The sequence below is a fragment of the Panthera uncia genome, chromosome A2 (assembly GCF_023721935.1).
Source record: "Panthera uncia isolate 11264 chromosome A2, Puncia_PCG_1.0, whole genome shotgun sequence".
NCBI lineage: Eukaryota > Metazoa > Chordata > Mammalia > Carnivora > Felidae > Panthera > Panthera uncia.
The window spans coordinates 108,730,054-108,751,016 of record NC_064816.1 but is presented as its reverse complement, the minus strand read 5'-3'; the positions used below and the strand labels follow the sequence as shown (position 1 = coordinate 108,751,016).

General features: G+C 37.3%; 1 protein-coding gene across 1 annotated transcript in view; it reads right to left on the bottom strand.

Moving 5' to 3' along the window:
* Window positions 1-1,184: 1,184 nt before the first annotated feature.
* ABCB5 (ATP binding cassette subfamily B member 5) overlaps window positions 1,185-20,963 on the bottom strand; it is a 110,616-nt gene continuing 90,837 nt past the window's right edge. Inside the window, exons 23-27 of the mRNA XM_049641600.1 lie at window positions 17,774-17,930; window positions 14,922-15,119; window positions 10,133-10,339; window positions 3,696-3,842; window positions 1,185-2,158 (exon numbers count right to left, since the gene is read on the bottom strand). Coding sequence (XP_049497557.1) covers window positions 1,961-2,158; window positions 3,696-3,842; window positions 10,133-10,339; window positions 14,922-15,119; window positions 17,774-17,930 — 907 coding nt within the window. The 3' untranslated portion in view covers window positions 1,185-1,960. The remainder of the gene's footprint in view (window positions 2,159-3,695; window positions 3,843-10,132; window positions 10,340-14,921; window positions 15,120-17,773; window positions 17,931-20,963) is intronic.

Here is a 20,963-nt window from a genome sequence, read left to right as displayed (position 1 = left end):
GAGGCCTAGCTTTTGGCCTCTGTTAGCTTTCGACATGTCTTCTTCACTAGGCTTAATTTTTTCTAGCTTTTGGTTTAAAGTAAGACACGTGTGACTTTTCCTTTCACTTGAACATTTATGGCCATTGTGGGGTTACTGGCCTAATTTCAATATTGTGTCTCAGGGAATAGGGAGGCCAGAGGAGAGGGAAAATGATGGGGGAATGGCTAGTAGGTGAAGCAGTGAGAACACACACACAACACTTATCAAATAAATTCACCGTCTTAATGGGTGCAGTTTGTGGTGACCTGAAACAATTGCAATGGCAACATCAAAGATCAGTGATCACAGATTACCATAACAAATACAAGAATAATAATGAGAAAGTTTGGAATGTTGTGAGAATTAAAAAGATGTGACCCAGAGACATGAAGTGAGTAAATGCTATTCACAAAATAGCACTGATAGACTTACTAAATGCCAGGGTTGCCACAGATCTTCATTTGGTAAAAAAATGCAGTATCGAGGGGTGCCTGGCTAGCTTAGCCAGTACAGCATATTCTTGATATCAGGGTTGTGGGTTCAGGCCCCATGCTGGGCGTGGAGCATAGTTTAGAAAAATACAATATTGAAGTGCAATAAAGCAAAACACTATAAAATGAGGTATGCCCATATTTGCTAATCTAGGAGGGATTACGGAATTAGAGCCTGAGGTTCTCCTGCTCTGAGGCTTTTAAGCATATCCATAGGGTACTGCCCTTTTCCTCCTGCCCACTCTACTCTGGAAACAGAAACCACTAAGAGTTCTATATCCATGTTTAATAGCAAAGTAGCCACAAGGCTTTTCAGTGCTAATGCTTCTAAACAATACATCTGTCCCCAACCCCCCACTCCTATTTTTATTTTCCACTTAAAACAAAGAGGCATAATACACAAATGGTTTCAGTTTTTTTTTTATAATACTTCTGATCATTGGCATTGTGTACTTTAGAGAAGGTGGCTGTGTCAATAAATGGAAGAAAATACAATTAAAAATAGAGATAAAATCACTAGATGAAATTACATATTTAAGTAAAGAGAAAATGTGACTCAGTTTACCAATACTGTTATTTACACTTAACTTTTAGATAATACATACATTACATAAAATGAAGTACATATAAAATTTAAACAAATTACTTGATTGAATAATAGAAAATGGCTTTTAAATTTTTCACCCATAATAAAACTAGCTTTTATTTTAATAAGTGGTCATACACTGGTATGCCTATAATTTATTCTGCAAAACTCAAAGCTTGGAATAATGAAATCTTCAGAATGGATCATGTGAAGCATTTCACTTACTGGCAAACTAGAAGATAACTACCTAATCCTGCTGGGAATTTTACATTGTAGTCCTTCTTATCCCCCTAACAAAGGGATATAATGGAGTTTTGGGAAACAGTGGATATTCATTAAGAGAAACATTGAGAGAGAGATTATGAGAGAAAGTCCTATGGTTTGGAGAGCAGGACTCACTCAAAGTACTTTGATATGTGCTGCAAAATGCTGAAAGTTCCAAATTATAATCATTCTCTCTACAATGTCTGGCCCAATGACATCTTTCTCTTTACTAAAATCTTTCAATTTAAGTTAACTGGATAATTTTTTCCTTCTTGGAATATATTCCCAGTTTTATAGTAGAAGTTGATAGGAAAATAGGTTGATTTTGCAGAAAACTGTTTTATAAGCAAATGTGACAGAACATTTTTATAAAGGAGGGTTGCAGGCATTATCTCACTTACATGAGTTTAGCAAATTTTTGTTTCCTTTAAAAAATCTGAAGAGAAGATGGTGTGTACACAGAACATGTCTGTACTTGAATAACATGATTCTAGTTATTGATATATGTAATAAAAGAGATCAAAGCATGCCAAATAATTACTAAGTATTCTTTCTTTGCATTACACAAAGATCAAAATATATGCTAATTCTAACAGTATCACTGCACTGACTGTGCATTTACTAATTTAAAATATATATCTCGATTTCTCAGGAGCTCTTGATGAGTTCCCTGTTCCTTTATTTTTCCATTTTGCAGAACTACTATCAAATCTGCATTCTGTATTGTGGACAGTCTGTGAGCAACCACTAGGCAAGTCCTCCCCTGGCTGGCCTTATCAAGGGCGTGCTGAACCACCTAGAAGAGAAAAGGGCCCATGATTGCTAGCTTGAGTTAGATGCTAATATACTTATCCAAATCAAATTGATAAAGGTAATCTAATAACATTCTTTCTGTATTTGCTTATCCCCAAGGAAAACTGCCCAGCTCTGTGAAATATTCACCGTATTCAATAGGAATCTAGCAAAAGTAACCACAGACACATTAAGACTTTTAACTAGAAAAGCTTTTGTGATAATGAATAAAAATGAGATGGTTGTTTATATATATGTAAGCAGTTCTAAACTCAGAGTCAGAAAGTAGTATTTCTAAACCTAAGCAGAATGCCTAACTTACTTCGTTTCTTCTCATAGCATTTATTTATTTTAGTAGAATTTAGCTAGAAAACTGTCCTAGCAAAAATCTCAGATGCAATGGGTTATAATGTTGTATAGAGGAAATAGGAGTGGAGGGTGAAAACCAAAATTTGTTGAACAAATTCAACAAATTTGTTCAAAATTTGTTGAACATACAAAATGTTCATTCCAGTGATGGATATCTCACTTAAATCCTTGCAATAACTCTATAAGGTGGGTTATTTATTTATTTTTTTTTCATTTTTCTGATAAATAAACTGAGATTCCAAAAGTCCAGGTCACTTGACCAAGGTTACACTGCTAGTAACTGATAAATCCAGGATTACAACTCAGGCATGTCTGATTCTAAAAATCATGTTTTTCTCTTTCATAACAGACTGTTTCCTTAGAAATCAAAGATAATCATTTGTAAATAGCAATCATGTGGTGGTCAACCACATGAGCTCTTAGATCAGACATCCTCTCTTAAAATTCAGAGAAGTTACTTAACTTTTCTAAGCCTTACTGAGCTAGCCTATCAAATGAGCATGCTAATAAAATAAGCTAATTCATTAAGTTGTGAGGATTGAGATAATAGCATATAATGGACACTTGGTAAATATTAAAGATTGTCATTCATTCAACCAGTGTTCATTTAACAAGTAAGTGCCTAGTATGTGCAAGAAACTACTAGAGGACAAGGACATAGCAAAATTAAACATCTGAAGGAGCCTGCAGTGTAGGTCTATTGTCACGTGTCTCTTGGCTTTCTTGTTTCCTTCTCAAATGTAACTAATAGTCTATTAAAGATGGACTAACTATAGGTTCTGACACTGCAGTGTAGATTACTCTTTTATGCATGCAGATTGCCTTATGAATTTGTTTGGTATCATAAGAATAATAATAATAAAATAGGAAGATTATTTTTCTTGGGCTTTTACCTTGACTGGAGAAACATTTCAAGAATTGGGCCTTTTTGCTAAACCAATTCAAGTGAGAAAACCTTTGTAGAACATGAGCTGCCCTATGTCCCAACTCTTTCCCACCTCCCCACCAGCGTCTAACTTTTTTTTAAAGGCCAAAACCTTAATTAGAATTCGTGACCTATGACTACAGTTCTCTCCAGGTTTTTCTCTCCTCAAGCTGACCTTGATTTCTTCCACAGTACTCCACTCTCTTATTTGATATTATCTTCTGAGATGAAATAAAGAGAATGTTACCTTTTCACTCTCATTATCAAGGGCTGAAGTGGCCTCGTCCAACAATAAAATTTTTGGTTTCCGGAGAAGAGCCCTTGCAATAGCTAGCCTTTGTTTCTGGCCTCCAGAAAGCTGTGTTCCTTTTAGTCCAATGTGTGTGTTGTATTTCTATTACAGGAACATGCAATTAAGAAAGCAAGGCTTGGTTATTTAAATTAGCATGGCAACTGTGGGCGAGAACCATCTAAATATTTCAAATTTTGCTTCTCTTAAAAATTTGTGTCCCAACAAGTTCTGAAATCTATTCTTGGCCTTTGTTGCAAATAAATGCTAAACCAGCAGTAAGCACTACCATCTCATTTACATATCTAATCTGATGGCAAACAGCAGACCTTTGCCATTATGCTTCTACAAAGGAATTGTTCGAATTAAAGCATAAGAAAAGAATTATTGGCAAAAAAAGTTCTCAGTAAACACAAATCTTTTCCATTAAATTACATTACCTTCTATTTTCAGGTCAAAACAATTAAAGGAAATCACTGGGTTTCCTCACACTGCCTCTTGCCAAACCTCTATGGGCACATCTCTCCAGGTACTGGGATGCTGTTCTCAATGGTACAGGTAACTGCCTGACAATAAACAAGGCTGATGTCTGGACACAGTCTGTTCACCTTTTCAGGCCATAATAGTGACATCTGGCACTCCCAATGTTTCTACAGCCCTTCTATTTACTAATGTCCTCTTCTCCAGTGTTTTCCTCCACAGAAGGATAAAGAAACTACGGGAGGAGTATCCTGAGGCTGCTGTAGTCTGCTAAATGATGACTGTCAGTTCAGTTGGTGCAAGCAGGCTCCCGATTTATTTTTAGATTGTCCCATTGACTCTACTTCCCTCTGAGGTTTCACACTGCTTTCAACTAGCTCTTGCTAGTTGTCTAACAAATATATACTACTGGTATCCAGACAAAAATGTGTGGATGGATCTGCTCCACTGGAAAAGCAAGGCTAATTATACAACTTTCTTTTTTTTTAAATTTTTTTAAAGTTTATTTATTTTGAGAGACACAGAGATGGAGTAAGTGGGAGAGGAGCAGAGAGAGGGGGAGAGATAGAATCCCAAGCATGCTCTGCACTGTCAGCATGGAGCCCCATGTGGGGCTTGAATTCAGGAAACTGTGAGATCATGACCTGAGCCAAAACCACTGGATGCTTAACCAACTGAACCACCCTGGCGCCCCTAATTATACAACCTTCTAAAGGTGGATCCTGTAGCAGCATCATTGAAAACATGCAGCATGTGATTAATATGCTATTCATTTTGTCTTAGTGCCTTAGAGAAGCTTGAATTAACTGCCTTTCCCTCCATATCTGACTGCCTTCAAGGGGTACCGTTTGGGCAGAGTGGGTATTGAGAGAGCCTGTGACACAGCTTTATGATAAATGTGTCTACTTCACCTCAAAGTTCATTTTTCAATTTAAAATGTGATTTTTTGCTTCATATAAAACAATGGGTGTCTCAATTACCACAGCCCAGTAAAAGTGTCTTTTCTGAAGTGAATGCTGCCCAAAGAAAACAGACTTTATCACTTCTGTAATTTTATTTAGGACTGTCAGCAGGCTGGGACTCTTCCCTCTAAAATGCATTTTAGGGCCGCCTGGGTGGCTCAGTTGGTTATGCGTCCGACTCTCTATCTCAGCTCAGGTCATGATCTCATGGTTCCTGAGAATGAGCCCTGTATTGGACAGTGTGGAGCCTGCTTAGGATTCTCTTTCACTCTCTCCCTCTCTGCCCCTTCCCCACTCACATGCATACACACACTCTCTCAAAATAAATGAATAAATATTAAAAATTCACTTTATGAAATTTGGAACCATAGGGCAGGATAACAGATAAATCTATGTCATTCATTTCCATACACCACATAGTTCCCATCCAAATTAGAGAATCCAATCCTAAACCAAAAACAGAGAGAGGATTGGGTGGGAATGATAATGGTTTGTAGCTCTTTCTGGCAGTCTCGCTTAAATTGTACATAGATTCTTCTTGTGTAGCTAAAGAAGACACAATACTAGCTTAGAGGTCACTTTGCATTTCTTGGCCTTCTCTGGATTGCAGGAAGATATTAGTCTCAAGAATGAATTGGATTAAAATTAAATTCAGATGGTTTTGTCCATCTTTAAGCAGAACAGATTACAAATGGGGGTATACACATGGTCTCAATACCAACCTAAAAACATTTTCAGATACTTAAAGTGGAGGTTTTTATTTTTTAATGAAGAACTATAGACTTCTATTCTCCCGTTTAAACTGAAAATCTCAATCAATTTTTTGGCAATCAGTGGGATGAATGGTGAGTGTCCTGGAATATTCAACCTGTTTATGAGATGCTCAAGGAACAATGGCTCCTTGATAAGAACCTGGGGCTAAAAGCCTGTTGGATCCCAGAGAGAATATCCAAAAAGAGTCTGATCCTAAACCAACTACATTCTAGAGAATCCCTGCAGGCTCTTGGGAGGAACTTCAGGGTGATTTCAGTGGTTGAAGTCTTACCCAAGGAGTCACGATGTGATTTGACTGAGAGCTGCAGCTACACTCGGTGTGTTTCTCAGAGGATCCCTAAGACCAAGGTGGGGTTGCTTCAACTCCCCTACTAGGCCAATATTTCCAAATATCTGTAGGTCATCTCCATGGCATATAGAATAGACGTGTTACCCTTAGCACACTCCAAACTGACTTGCTGTTTGCCCTCCTAGGTTGAGTTGCCAGACAGGTCCACAATCCTTTACTAGAAACCCTTAAGGATATATCCACTTAAGAATTCTGTTTTTTATTTGTCTGTTTGACTTTCTCTCTCTCTCTCTCTCTCTCTCTCTCTCTCTCCCCGCCCAATGTGGGGCTCAAACTCACAACCCTGAAATCAAGAGTCACATGCTCTACCAACTGAGCCATCCAGCCACTGTTTGTTTAACATTAGAAAAAAATATACCATAAATTGTATATACTGTGTATTATATATATTTAACATGTGACATGTATTAACACCCCCAGAAATGTCTGGGGAAGCAAGTGGTAATCAAATATATGAGTATTTATGCAGAAATATTGGATTACTCATTCTTTTTTTTTTTTTTTTCAATTTTTTTTAACGTTTATTTATTTTTGAGACAGAGAGAGACAGAGCATGAACAGGGGAGGGGCATAGAGAGAGGGAGACACAGAATCTGAAACAGGCTCCAGGCTCTGAGCTGTCAGCACAGAGCCCGACGAGGGGCTCGAACTCACGGACCGTGAGATCATGACCTGAGCCGAAGTCGGACGTTTAACCGACCAAGCCACCCAGGCGCCCCTGGATTATTCATTCTAAGTAGGATTAATAAAGGCTACATATAGCCTCACATCATTTTGGCCATCAAATATGCAAAATTTGTGTGTCAGGCATGGAGTTTAAGAGCTTTTGGAAATTGGAACTGGGGAAAAGAAAATGTGGACTTGCATTGTTCTCATCCAGAATGTTGTAAAGCACCAGGACTTGTCCTTTTAATGCCAGTCTCTGCCATACCTCAAAGGCCACAATGGCTTCTGGATGAGCAAACAAAAGGCTGAGCTCAGCAGCAATTTTTTTTCTTTAAAATCTTATTATGTTATTTCTTTGCCTAAAAATGTCTAGTGGTTTCCTATTTCCAATAAGACAGAGTCCAAACTTCTTAGCCTGGTATATCAGAACCTTCACATTCAGTCTCTGCTCATATTTTGGCCTCTTCTCAATTCCCTAGTTTATGCCTTTTGCTCAGGATTTTAAATTTCTTTCCCTCCAAACACAGGGAAATTGTTTTATGTGTATATGTTTCCACACGAGCTTATTCTGTCTTCTAAGAATGTATTTGTCCCTTCTCAGCCTGGTGAATTCCTCTCATTCTTCAAAACCCAGTTTGTTTGTTTGTTTGTTTTTAATGTTTATTTATTTTTGAGAGAAAGAGCACGAGTGGGGGAGGGGTGGGGGGAGACACAGAATCCAAAGCAGGCTTCAGGCTCTGAGCTGTCAGCCCAGAGTCTGACACAGGGCTTGGAACCTATGAACCGTGAGATCGTGACCTGAGCCAAAGTCAGATGCTTCACCGACTGAGCCACCCAGGCACCCTTTCAAAACCCAGTTTAAAACAACATCTTCTGTATGGTTTTCTCTGAGCTCCTAGAGACTCTGTCATTCCTTCTTTTGTACTCTCATCATATGCTCTGTGTGTTTTTATTCCAGCAGGCTGTCCAGTGTATCATACACTTTCTCACCCAGTTTCCACAATCCTCAGCCAAGTCTTGGCAATTCTACCCTTACAGTATCTTTTAAATCCTGTTCCTTGCTTTATTTCACTTTATAATTACTAATTCAGGCATTCATAACACTGGAAATAGCTCCTACGTGGTCTCCCAACTCCCTGTATTTTCTTCACTACAAATGATCATTTACATTACTGCTGGATGTAATATCCAATGCCCTATCTCAAAATGATATTTTGGTACCATGGCTCTACATTTTTTTTTTTTTTGGAGTAACATTGATAAGTAAAGTTAAAATTAAAAACACTGAGGGGTGCCTAGGTGGGTCAGTTAAGTGTCTGACTTTTGATTTTGGCTCAGGTCATGATCTCATGTTCATGGAATTGTGTCCTGTGTTGGGCTCCACACTGACAGTGAAGAGCCTGCTTGGAATTCTCTCTCTTCCTCTCCCTCTGTCCGCTGCTTGCATTCTCTCTCTCTCTCAAAACAAATAAATAAACATAAAAAAAAAACAAAAACAGTGAGAAACTAGTTATTCTTTCTTTTAGGAAATAATATCATCTTGGTTCTCAAAGTTTTTTACTGTAAAAAGTTAGCGCACTGAATCTCTGAAATATGTAGTTTTGGGAACTAACACAACAAAAATAATGAAAGATAATAAACAGTTTAAGAATAAAAGTCAAATGGTATAAATATCAAATGGTTAACATTTTACCACACATAAATTAAAGAAACAAACCTATCAGGATTATGGGGATAACAATCTGACCACAAATTGACAATACAGCGAATGCCTTGGTTAAAAAGGAGAATTACCATGGAAAGATACTCATAGGGTCACAATATTTATAAAAATACATCAATCCTTTCATTATAGTTAGTACTGTAGAATCTTACTGGAGCAGGAGAAATTGTATTATTTATGGCCCCTTTCTAGTTATAGGCACCATTTAGTGTGGACAGGAGATGGTGAGGGAAGATCTACTTTTCCTCATTCTCAGAGAGTATGGTGACCATTACCCTCCCCCAAAGAACAGGATACTAGATTGTTTAATGTTTATTAAACTTAGGCATTCCCTTTTAAGGTGAGCTAGAAAATAACGTTGTAGAAGTTTGTTTCTAGTTAAAAGTAGGTATGTATATTTTAATTTAATTTTGTTTTTGTAAGCATGTATGCAGGTATAAACATTCAGATATTATAAGCACTTTAAGTTACAATTACTCATCTCTATTCATGGCTTCTGGATTTGTATTAATGCTTGCCATACTAAAGCTCTCTCTACAGTTAGCCAAGATTTTAACTTTCCTGTGTCAGCTGTCACAGAGAAGTGACATTGTGTTTGTCATTTCAGAGAAGTGACAAAAATGGCAGGCAAGGACTTAACATTCTAGTGGGGAAAGAGGACACTAAAATAAATCTATAATCCCTCAGGGTAACTTTAGATTGTGATAAGCATCCTCAAGACTATATGGTATGTGATGGTAGTGGTGGGGACACTTTTCATAAGGTGGCCAGGGAGAGTCTCTGCAAAGATGGCATTTCAGAGAGCTTGAAAGTTAAGGAGATAGCTCTGCAAAGAGCCAGAGGAAGGGAGGTTACAGCAAGTACAAATGTCCTGAGGTAGGGAAAAACTTGGTGTGCTTCTGAGACAGAAAAGAGGACAGTGTGCCTGGAGCAGAATGAACACGTGGAAGGAGATGGAGAGGCGAACAGGACCACGTCACAGAAGGCCTTGCCAGCTACGTAAGAAATTTGGACTTTATTCTAAGTGCAAAGGGATGCCATTAGGAAGTTTTAAGCAGGAAGGGACAGAATCTGATTTATGTTTTTAAAGGGTCCCCCTAGGTACTATGAGGAAGAAGAATTATGATGCGGCAGACTGGAAGCAGGAAGACAGATTAAGATGCTATGTAATCAGAGTGGGGGGATGATGGTGGTGTAGACCTAAGTAGAGTGTGTATGGATAGAAGGTAAGCAATCAAAATAAGAAAACGAATTCGGTGAATATTAATACAGTTTGGTCTTGGAAAAATTGGTCACAGAAAAATCTCAGTCTTCACTTTTTATGCATAACTTGATTAGATACTGGCAATAAATAAATTGTATAATTCAAGGAGCACATAAAGACAACCACTTAGGCTTACTTGGCAGTTTTGTAATTCAAGATTTCAGATATTTTTCTTACCGCAGGGAGACCCTCAATGAAAGAGTGGATATTTGCTGCATTTGCTACTTCTTTTATTTCATTGAGTGGCACAACACGGCTGTTATTACCATAGGCAATGTTCTCAGCAATGCTACGGTCGAAGAGTACGGGCTCTTGAGACACGATGGCTATCTGGGAACGGAGCCACTGTACACTCAGTTCCTTTGCATCCACACCATCAAATAGCTGCCAAAAGCAGAATGGAGAGTGGCATGTGAAGATCCAACAACTGTATTCTGTTGCAGTTCACTGTATTTTGACAAGTACAAATTATAACAAGAAAAATAGGAATTCAAGGTATTTCACAGTAAAATGCTACCCAAGGACGGATCATAAATCATATGCTGTATAGAAGCATAGTGTAACTGCCTAAAATGCCAGCTCCTAAACTTATTTGACATTGCTGTGAATGGCCACATATTCTAGAGACTTGCCTGGAGTGTAGAGTCAAGGCTGGTGCTCTGTGCTGAAGTCTGATGGAAAACGAGCAACCTCCACTGTAATAGGACCCTACTTTATTAAAGCTCAGAGAGAGAAGGTAGGGACCTATACAGTAGTCTTCATGTAGGTGTATGTCATTTTGTACATAGCCGTACTTATTCACATGAACATATAATAACACTCAACCGACATTTGATAAGCATATCTACTAGCTGATGTGGACTCTTCAAGTGCCAGGGAAATAGTGGTAAGCAAGACAAAGCTCTTGCCCTCCTGCAGCTTACATTCTAGTGGAGACAGACAGACAATAAACATACTAACAAATAATCAACTCAGAAAAAGAAAGTGTCATGAAAACTGAATAATGGGATAGGGACTGACTGAGGATGTGGGGACAGTGTGGGAAGCAGGTGGGTGGATGCATTATTTTCTACAGAGTAATCTAAGAAGGCTTACCTAGGGAAGTAGCATTTAGATTGAGACATGAGTGATAAGAAGGAGTCCACAAAGAGGTTAAAGCAAGAAAATTCCAAGCAGGGGAACAGCGAGAACAAAGGCCGTAAGTGAGTTTAATTTTTTTTTTTTTAATGTTTATTTATTTTTGAGACAGAGAGAGACAGAGCGTGAGTGCAGGAAGGGCAGAGAGAGAGGGAGACACAGAATCTGAAGCAGGCTCCAGGCTCTAAGTCGTCAGCACAGAGCCCAATGCAGGGCTCAAACCCACAAACTGTGAGATCATGGCCTGAGCTGAAGTTGGATGCTCAGCCAACTGAGCCACCCAGGTGCCCCACTAAGTGAGTTTAAAGAACACTAAGAAGCCAGTGAGACTGACACATAGTATACAATGAGGTGGGGAGTGATAGGGGAGTTTAGTGAGAGAGGGAGGGGCCAGATCATGGGATGGACTCCATTTTATACAAACTGCAGGAGGAAATCATTGGAGGGTTTAAAGGAGAGGGTGTGCTATGCTATGTGCAAATAGATGACTGTTACCTATTGTGGGACTCACTGTTAACTCATTGTTATCACTGGTAATAGGGAGCCATTCTGGACCATTTTATTTTGCAAATAGTCATTAAGAATCTGTGATGGGAAAAAAAAAACCCAACCCTGTAAATTGGAGGAGAATGAGGACTAATATGACATTCTTTGACTTTTGGGGATTAGAAGAGGAGGCAGAACAGGAAGTCTGTGTGTGTGTGTGTGTGTGTGTGTGGCGGGGGATGGGGGGTGGATGTGGTGGTTGTTGTGTTGCTGGGAAAGGATAATTGAAAACCTGAAAATGTGGAGAGTAAGAAAGGCACTAGTGACAATAAGTCACTGGAATGCTAAGGATGAAGAGGTTGCATTTTTTTGAAAACAGGATGCAGGACTTAATGGAACTGATTCAGATAAGCCCTAACCATGCATAAAGTTTTGAGAGGTGGGCGGTAGAAAAGGCCGGTGGGAATAGCAGGAAGCCTGAATCAGCTGGCAGAGGAAACTTATCTCTGTTTTAAACCAGAATGGTATAAAAAGAGCCCAGGTATGGATATTAGACCCCTCCTCCAACACCTGTATTCTAAAAGAATTCTATGCCTTGTAAGATCAAAATTTCTGTTTTCTTTTTTAAAAATTTCTAATTTGTAAACTTTTAATTTTTTAATTTTCATTTTTAATGTTTATTTATTTTGAAAGAGAGAGAGAGAGAGAGAGAGAGAGAGAGATGGAGAGGGGCAGAGAGAGAGGGAGAGAGAGAGAATCCCAAGCAGGCTTTGCACTGTTAGCGCAGACATGGGGCAGAAATGCACAGTGAGATTGTGACCTGAGCCGAATAGACTTTTAAAAAATTTTTTTGAGTATTAGTTTCAGGTGTACAGCATAGTGATTTAACTTCTCATACATTATGCTATGTTCACCACAAGTGTTACTACCATCTGTCACCATTCAAGGCTACTGCAGTATTTCTGGCCATATTCCCTATGCTGTGCCCCTTATTCTTATGACTTACTCATTCTACAACTGGAAGCATCTCCCACTCCCCCCTTTATGCATTCTTCCCATCCCCCCTTTCCCTCTGGCTACCACCAGTTTGTTCCTCTGTATTTATAAGTCTAATTCTGCTTTATTTTGTTTATTCATTTGTTTTGTTTTTTAGATTCCACATATTCCACATATGTATTTATCTTTTACAGTCTGACTTATTTCATTTAGCATATTATCTTTTAGGTCCATCCATGTTGTCACAAATGGCAAGACCTCATCCTTTTTTATGGTTCAGTAATATTCCATCACATATATATATCTTCCATATACATATATTCCATTATATATATATATCACATATATATTCCTTATACATTTGTCTATCAGTAGACACTTGGGTTGCTTCCATATCTTGGTGCTGTAAATAATGCAGCAATAAACATAGGGGTGCATATATTTTTTGAATCAGTGTTTTCATTTTCTTTGGGTAAATTTCAGTAATGGAATTATTGGACCATATGGTATTTGTATATATAATTTTTTGAGGAACCTCCCTACTGTTTTCCACAGCTGCTATATCAATTTAAATCCCTACCAATAGGTCATGAGGGTTCATTTTTCTCCACATCCTTGCCAACATTTGTTATTTCTTCTCTTTTTTTAAATGTTTATTTATTTTTGAGAGAGAGAGAGAGAGAGAGAGAGAGAGAGAGCATGAGCGGGAGAGAGCAAGAGGGGGACAGGGACAGAGGATGCAAAGTGGGCTCTGCACTGACAGAAGAGAGCCCAACACAGGACCTGAATTCATGAACCATGAAATCATGACCTGAGCTGAAGTCGGACGCTCAGCTGACTGAGCCACCCAGGCACCCCTAATTCTTGTCTTTTTGATTCAGGTCATTCTGACAGGTATAAGGTAATATCTCATTGTGGTTTTGATTTGCATTTCCCTAATGATTAGTGATGCTGAGCATCTGTCCATGTGTCTGCTGGCCATCTGTATGTCTTCTTTGGGAAAATATCCCTTTAGGTCCTCTGCCCATTTTTAAATTGATTTTTTTTTTTTTTTTGGTGTTGAATTGTAGAGTTTCTTTCTACATTTTGGATATTAACCCTTTATCAGATATATCATTTGAAAGTATCTTCTCTCATTTAGTAGATTTCTTTTTTGTTTTGTTGATGTTTTCCTTCACTATGAAAAAGCTTATTTTGATATAGTCCCAATAGCTTATTTTTGCTTTTGTTTCCTTTACCTTAGGAGACCTACTTAGAAAAATGTTGCTATAGCCAATGTCAGAGAAATTACTGCCTGTGTTCTCTTCTAGGACTGCTAGGTTTCAGGTCTCATGTGTATGTCTTTAATCTACTTTAAGTTGTTTTGTGTATGATGTTAGAAAGTAGTCCAATTTCATCCTTTTACATGTAACTGTCCAGTTTTCCTAGCACTAGTAATTGAAGAGACCGTCTTTCCCCTATTATATATTCTTGCCTCCTTCATCAAAAATTGACTGTATAAGTGTGGCTTTATTTCCGTACTCTGTATTATGTTCCATTGGGCAATGTGTCTGTTTTTGTGCCAGTACCATACTGTTTTGATTACTACAGCTTTGTAATATAACTTGAAGTCTGGAATTGTGATGTCTCCAGATTTGCTTTTCTTTTTCAAGATTGTTTTGGCTATTCAGGGTCTTTTGTGGTTCCATAAAAATTTTAGAATTGTTTGTTCTAGTTCTGTGAAAAATGCTGTTGGTATTTTGATAGGGACTGCATTAAATCTGTAGATTGTGGAGTTCCTGGGTGGCTCAACTGGTTAAGCATCCAACTTTGGCCCAGGTCATGGTTCCATGCTTTGTGGGTTCAAGCCCCATGTTGGGCTCTGTGCTGACAGCTTGGAGCCTGGAGCCTGCTTCACATTTTGTGTCTCCTTCTCTCTCTGCCTCTCCCCTGCTTGCGCTCTGTCTTACTGTCTCCCAAAAAATAAAATAAACATTAAAAAAAATGAAAAAAAATTTGTAGATTGTTCTGGGTAGTGTAGACATTTTAACAATATGTGTTCTTCCAATCCATGAGCGTGGAATATCTTTCATTTGTATCATCTTCAGTTTAAGATCAAAATTTCTGCCACTATCACGACAGAAGAATCTTTGAGTCTTTATATTTTCTATTTAGCCTCAAAGTCTTATCCATCATTTTTGTTACTGGCTTGCTTGTCTGATTAGTTAAGGGAGAGATTTTTTTTTTTTTTTTTTAAACTACTGCCCTGTTTGCCCTATTCAAACCAGTAAGGATGATTAAGCCCAAGGGAATGTTTAAGAATAGCACCACCAAAAACGAGATAAGCTGTATTTAAAATCAGTCTTACCACTTGTCCTTTCATAGGGTCATAAAATCTCTGCAGAAGGTGGACAGAAGTGCTTTTTCCACAGCCACTGCTTCCAACAAATGCTACTGTCTTTCCTTTCTCAATACTTAGGGATAAGCCACAAAGGATGAGAACATCCTGGCGACATGGATAGGAAAAAGAGACCTCTCGAAACTCTATATTCCCTTCACATGTATCCTGGAAAAGAAAGTTAGCAGGGTTTAGAATGATGACTTAAAAAGATTGTAACACATTATAGCACACTGGCCGAGTGTTTTCTGAAAATTATGCATGTTTCCACATCATTTTATTTTAAATGGTATTCCTATTGAAGAGCTACTGACTGCATGATTGTTTCTTTCACTTTTGTATGGATCTTTATATCTGTACTTCTTGTCTTCATTACCGGACTTCACCAGCTTCCTAAAAAGCACTGGTTTCCTCTGGCTTCACTACCTAGACATAGTCTAATCTGCAGATTCGCTGTTTGACAAAATAATTACATATGTATACGTAATATATACATATATACATACATATATATACATATATGTATGTATATATGTATATATATACACATATTTATATTTATATATGTATATATGTATATATTTATATATACATAAATTTAGTTTGTGTTTTACAGACCTTTATCACTTAATTCATAATAGCTGGGATCCTCATAAACTATATGTACAAATGTTATTTTTGTAAGTTGGACCATGTTTTACAGTTAATATACATTATACTTTGAATTGGGTTTTTGTTTTTGACTGGTTATTATTTGACAGTGATGCCTAAAAGCTTATTTATTTTTCTCTGTATGCTTTGATATTTTAGGGGTTGATAATTTGTAAACCAATACTTCTATATACCAGGGATGTTTATAAAAGACTTTCCAGAACTATCACTAAATGATTAACTTTCCCTTTATATATTTGGTTCATAGAATCTAAGTTCTTTTTGAACTTTATGTTTGCCCTAAATCAATTACATTTTAAATAGGTTTAATAGTCATGCTCAGCATATTCTGAGTGCAGCATACAGGTAGAAGGCAGAGGTAGGTGGAGGACAGGGGCATCAAAAAATGTTTGAAAATGATATTCTATTGTCAAAGAACTGTTAGGAGATATGCCAAAAAGTTAAGTGCAGTAGTAGTAATAGCTTATTTTTAGCTTATTCAGTGCTTTCTGTTTTGCCCCAAAATGAATATTATTTATGCAATAATGTTTGACAAAATAAACCCAGAAATTGAGAATAATGAAGAGTGTATTATTTTGTGTATGTTCTGTGCCTTTGGGAAAGGCATAGAGATATTCTACACTTCTAGACTTTAATACATTTTAAAATTTATTCTTACTATTTTAAACACTTTATTATGGAAAATTTCAAACAACTGAAAAAGTAGAGAGAATAATGTAATGAACTGTCTCCCAGCTTCAATAATTTCTGACATTTGCCAGTTTTGTTTTAGTAGGCTTTAATTTTTAAAAGCACAGTGAGTGAAATTTAGAAGTATCTGTATATTAAATAAAATGAAGATTAAGTAAATTAATTTTACAGTCTTTATTAGAAACGTTTCCATATTCCATGCCATGTAATGTAGTTCTAGGAAGACATTTATCAGTGAGATACTCAAATCCTCTACTGTAAGGTTCTGAAAGAAATGAGTAACAATGTTATTATCCATCTAAATCCTAAAATTAAAAAGAAGTTTTCTACAACCTTTACTTTCCAAAAGACAAGTATGAAATCTTATTTTGACTGTGATGCATCGTTGAGCATTCTATTTTGAGAATTTCAAGATCTTTTTATTTCTTTAACTAATGACTGGCATTGGCATCCCTTTTAATAATTATGTAGCTTTAGTAGTAATGTACTATTTTAAGCTATCATACGTAAAATCGACTGTTAAAATTCGAGTGGGAAATATTTTTAAATGAAAAATTTCTTTTAAGTATATACCTAATGGCTATTCTTACTTTTAAATTTAAAATGTCTAGGGGGTGCGTGGGTGGCTCAGTCAGTTAAGCGTCCACCTTCAGCTCAGGTCAGGATCTCACTGTGGGTTCGAGCCCCGCGTCGGACTCAGTGCTGACAGCTCAAAGCCTGGGGCCTGCTTCAGATTCTGTGTCCCCCCCCTCTCTGCCCCTCCCCTACTCATGCTCGCTCCCTCTCTCTCTCAAAAATAAATGTTAAAAAAATTAAAATGTCTAGAAAAATCTTAAAGTTGAATTATATAAATATATGATATATATTTAATATATAAGATACTATTAAGAGGCTTGTTTTGAAATTATATAATCTCACTATTATTTCTTTTTTAATATTCATGGTCTTTTAAAGTTTGTGGCTAAATATGTGTGTCTGTGTATATATGAATTTAATAAATATACTTCCTTTATTTCCCTCTTCTGTTTGCATATGTAAACTATAAAATATGGGGTCTGAACCAGGAGGTATTGTTCACTTTGTATATATTATCAGAGAAAAAACCGAATTAACTCTACTGCAAATCTTCATCCAAGACTAAAGCTTCTGTTGTCTAAATAAAATTAAATATATGTTAATTCTTTGTTCAAGAACATTCTCAAGGCATAAAGCAAATAAACCAGAAGTATGTATTTTTCAATATAAAATATGTAGAGGTTTCAGTAGCAGAGGTAAAAATTTGCTTAAGACAAAACCCCCTTTGTCCCTTTGTAGCTATAACAGTTACTTTATACAAGTTTTTAATTCTTTATAGCACTATCTTTTGAAAAGTTATCACATAATGCCTTCATTTAAGTCTCTAGAGAGCATGCATACAGATAATTAATAATGTAGATATTTAAAATCATAGTTGTGCTTACTGGTGTTTTCCCTTCTTGACTATAGCTGTCTATAGTTGGTTTCTTTTCCAACAAAGCAAACAGATGTGCAGCCCCAGATTTGGCTCTTGAATATTCAGGTACCAAAACAAGTGTTTCTCCAATGGCCATAGCTCCATATGCAATTGCAGTAAAAACTCTGTCAAAAGATAAAACATTTGAATCTTAGGTCCATTTTCAAACAATAGGACTCTAAAAAATAAAGGAAAAATTAGGCACAGGAATATAACCTTTTGGTCCAGACAATACCACTAATGCTAGAGCCCCAACCATGATATGTCTTTTATAATTTTCTACCAGACAGTGATCATCTGTAGCGTTGTACATCAAAATAACCTTTGGAGCTCAGGTAATCTTAAAAATTTCTCTTCCTATTAGAGACTAAGATCAAAGGCCCTAACAAGTAAATATAAAACTTTCTAGTCACTTTGATACAAGGCTTACTTGCTTGGAGATTTGACAGAGAATTCAACTGACAATGGGAAGAATGAGTCTGCAGTAATGAGAGCTGAATTTACACAGTAGATATGAATGTTTTTTTCCCTTTTTTTTTCTTTTTTTGCATATAATGTAGTTAGAACAGATAATTGATGTCAGATGATTGGTTATCTGCCTGAAGTACTACATGGTTTAAAGAGAGCAAAGAATGGAGACTGCACTTTTTAAGGTCCTCAAAACAAAATAGGACTAAAATATACCTTAGCAAACCTGGATGAAGAGCTTTGATCTTTTAGGTATGCTATACAGATTATGATCTGTTTTAATTATAAAATAGCAAGTTTGAAAATGATGTCTGGAAGCATACAGAATACTCACAGATATGTAGCATATCATGTGGCCATGGTTAAATATTTTTCTATGTTCATTTTAGCCATGAAAACATTTTACTATAATAAAAAATAACGTATCTCCATAGCAGAACTAAAGGTATAATTCAGCTAAGACTGGACAAGTTCTAGTGGCTTTATTTATTTATTTATTTATTATTGAAGGGTAGTTAAAATATTATTATATGTTACATTAGTTAGGTGTACAGCATAGTGATTCAACATTTATATACATTATAAAATGATCAGTATGTTATCTGTCACCATATAAAGTTATTATGTTATTGACTTTATTCCTTATGCTGTACTTTACATCTCTGTGACTCATTTATATTATAACTAGAAGGGTGTATCTCATAATCACCTTCCACTTCTTTTGCCCATCCCCCTACCCCTCTCCCCTCACTGGTAAGTAAAAGGACATCACGGAACCCACTTGCTTATTTGCTATGCTGGATCATAGCAAGGTAAACATGTTCTGATCTCCTTGTGAATTTCTCTGGTGGATGTTGATGAACTTTCTTCAGTGACCTAGAACTCAGATCCTGAATCTTGTTGCCTTTGAAAGGTCAAGCACAGTATAAAATATAAAAACAACCAGTTTACTTGGATGCTTATTGTTCTGTGATGTCAAGGCATTTTTAGTACTAATGTTTACAGAAATTGTTTAAAGCTCAAAATGCCATTCAAAATACTCACTAAATATCAGAAGTGATTACTGAGTTTAGGTAACCCATCAGAGTTTTTGTTTTTGTTTTTTGTTTTTTTAATTTTGAGAGAGAGAGAGAGAGAGAAAATGCCTGTGTGTATGAGTGGGGGAGGGGCAGAGAGCGATAGGGAGAGAGAGAATCCTAAGCAGGCTCCGCACCATCAGCGTGGAGCCCGACTCAGAGGCCATTCCTATGAACTGTGAAATCACAACCTGATCTGAAATCAACAAGAATCTGACATTTAACCAACTCAACCACCACTCAACCTCCCCCACATTTAGACTTTCTAATGGGAGCTGATCCCACTGTCTCAAAATACATCCCTAAGGGGTGTCTTTGGGGATGAGGTGAAATTTTCCATTGTCTTCAGGGAGAGAGTTGACTCCAATGAAGAGGGTTGCTCAACACACCCTGACCTCCTCCTGGCTGGCTCACCAAAAAGGTGTTACAGGGTGGAGTGGGGAGACCTGGGCCCTGAGGCCTCCACCCAGCCTGTTCCAAGGATGTTCCTGGCAACTCTGGGTCTCATTGCAAGAAAGAATTCAAGGTCAGACCAGACACAGTGGATGCGTGGTAGAAGCAGGAACATTTATTAAAGTGAAAATACGCTCTGTGAGAGTGGGATGGCTCAAGGGAGAGCTGCACCTTGTTTTTGTTTTTTTAATGCAAGGAAAAATCTGACTGAGTCAGACTTAAGTCTTAATCTGATGCAAAAGTCAGCAGGTGAGATGGAAAGATCATTGGATTGAGTCAGGAGACCTGGATTCTAATCCCAAAGAGATAGAGGCTTCTCAGAACAATACAGAAAAATATTTCAGACATGGCAAAATATCTACCTGTCCTAAAATTTCCACCAAAAAAGTCAGTTTAAGCATTAGGGATAAATATAAACAGGGCAATGTCTTTGTTACATCCCTCTTAAAATGGAAGTTACTGAGATGGGGAGAAGGGCATTCCATTCAGAACTTTTATCTGTGAGAGATATACGACCTGAGGGATGCACAGTAGAGGAAGGAAAATTTCAGTCGAAAAGGGAGGGAGAGTACCAGCTAAAAGCCCTGATGCTGTCTTTCTTAATTGAGGGGAGGATAACTCCAGATAGGGGTTGATGTTAATGAGGATTATACAGAGGAACCTAATTTTGTGGTGATGGAACTCTTACCATCAATCAGGGTGAGTCAGGGACATTCATCTATTTTTTCCCCAGGTGGGTTCTGTATAAAGATAGGCCAATGCTGGTCTGCCACAGAACATGCCTTAGCTGACTATGGCCCAATTAGCTAGAATGAACTAACCTGCAGTTCAACTCTACTCAAAATGTATTTATTGCACAACTTTTTGCACAATTTATTGCAACTCTCTGGGTTGGCTAGGGTTGAGTGAGAAGAATATTGAGCAGGAAGAGGTCTGGGAAGGATTTTCAGGGGCTGGGCTTCTGCTTCCTTAGTTTTATGGGTTCTCCTGGGTTCATGGGGCCAGTGACACTACATCCTCACTATAATGATTCTTTTAAGCATGTCCAAACAGTGGGGAAATCCCCTTGCCCATCATGGCTGCTGAAATCAAATTGGAATTTTACAAAGATCCTTTGTCTAGGAATAACACAAAAAAGTATAGAAATGATTAATCCTAATT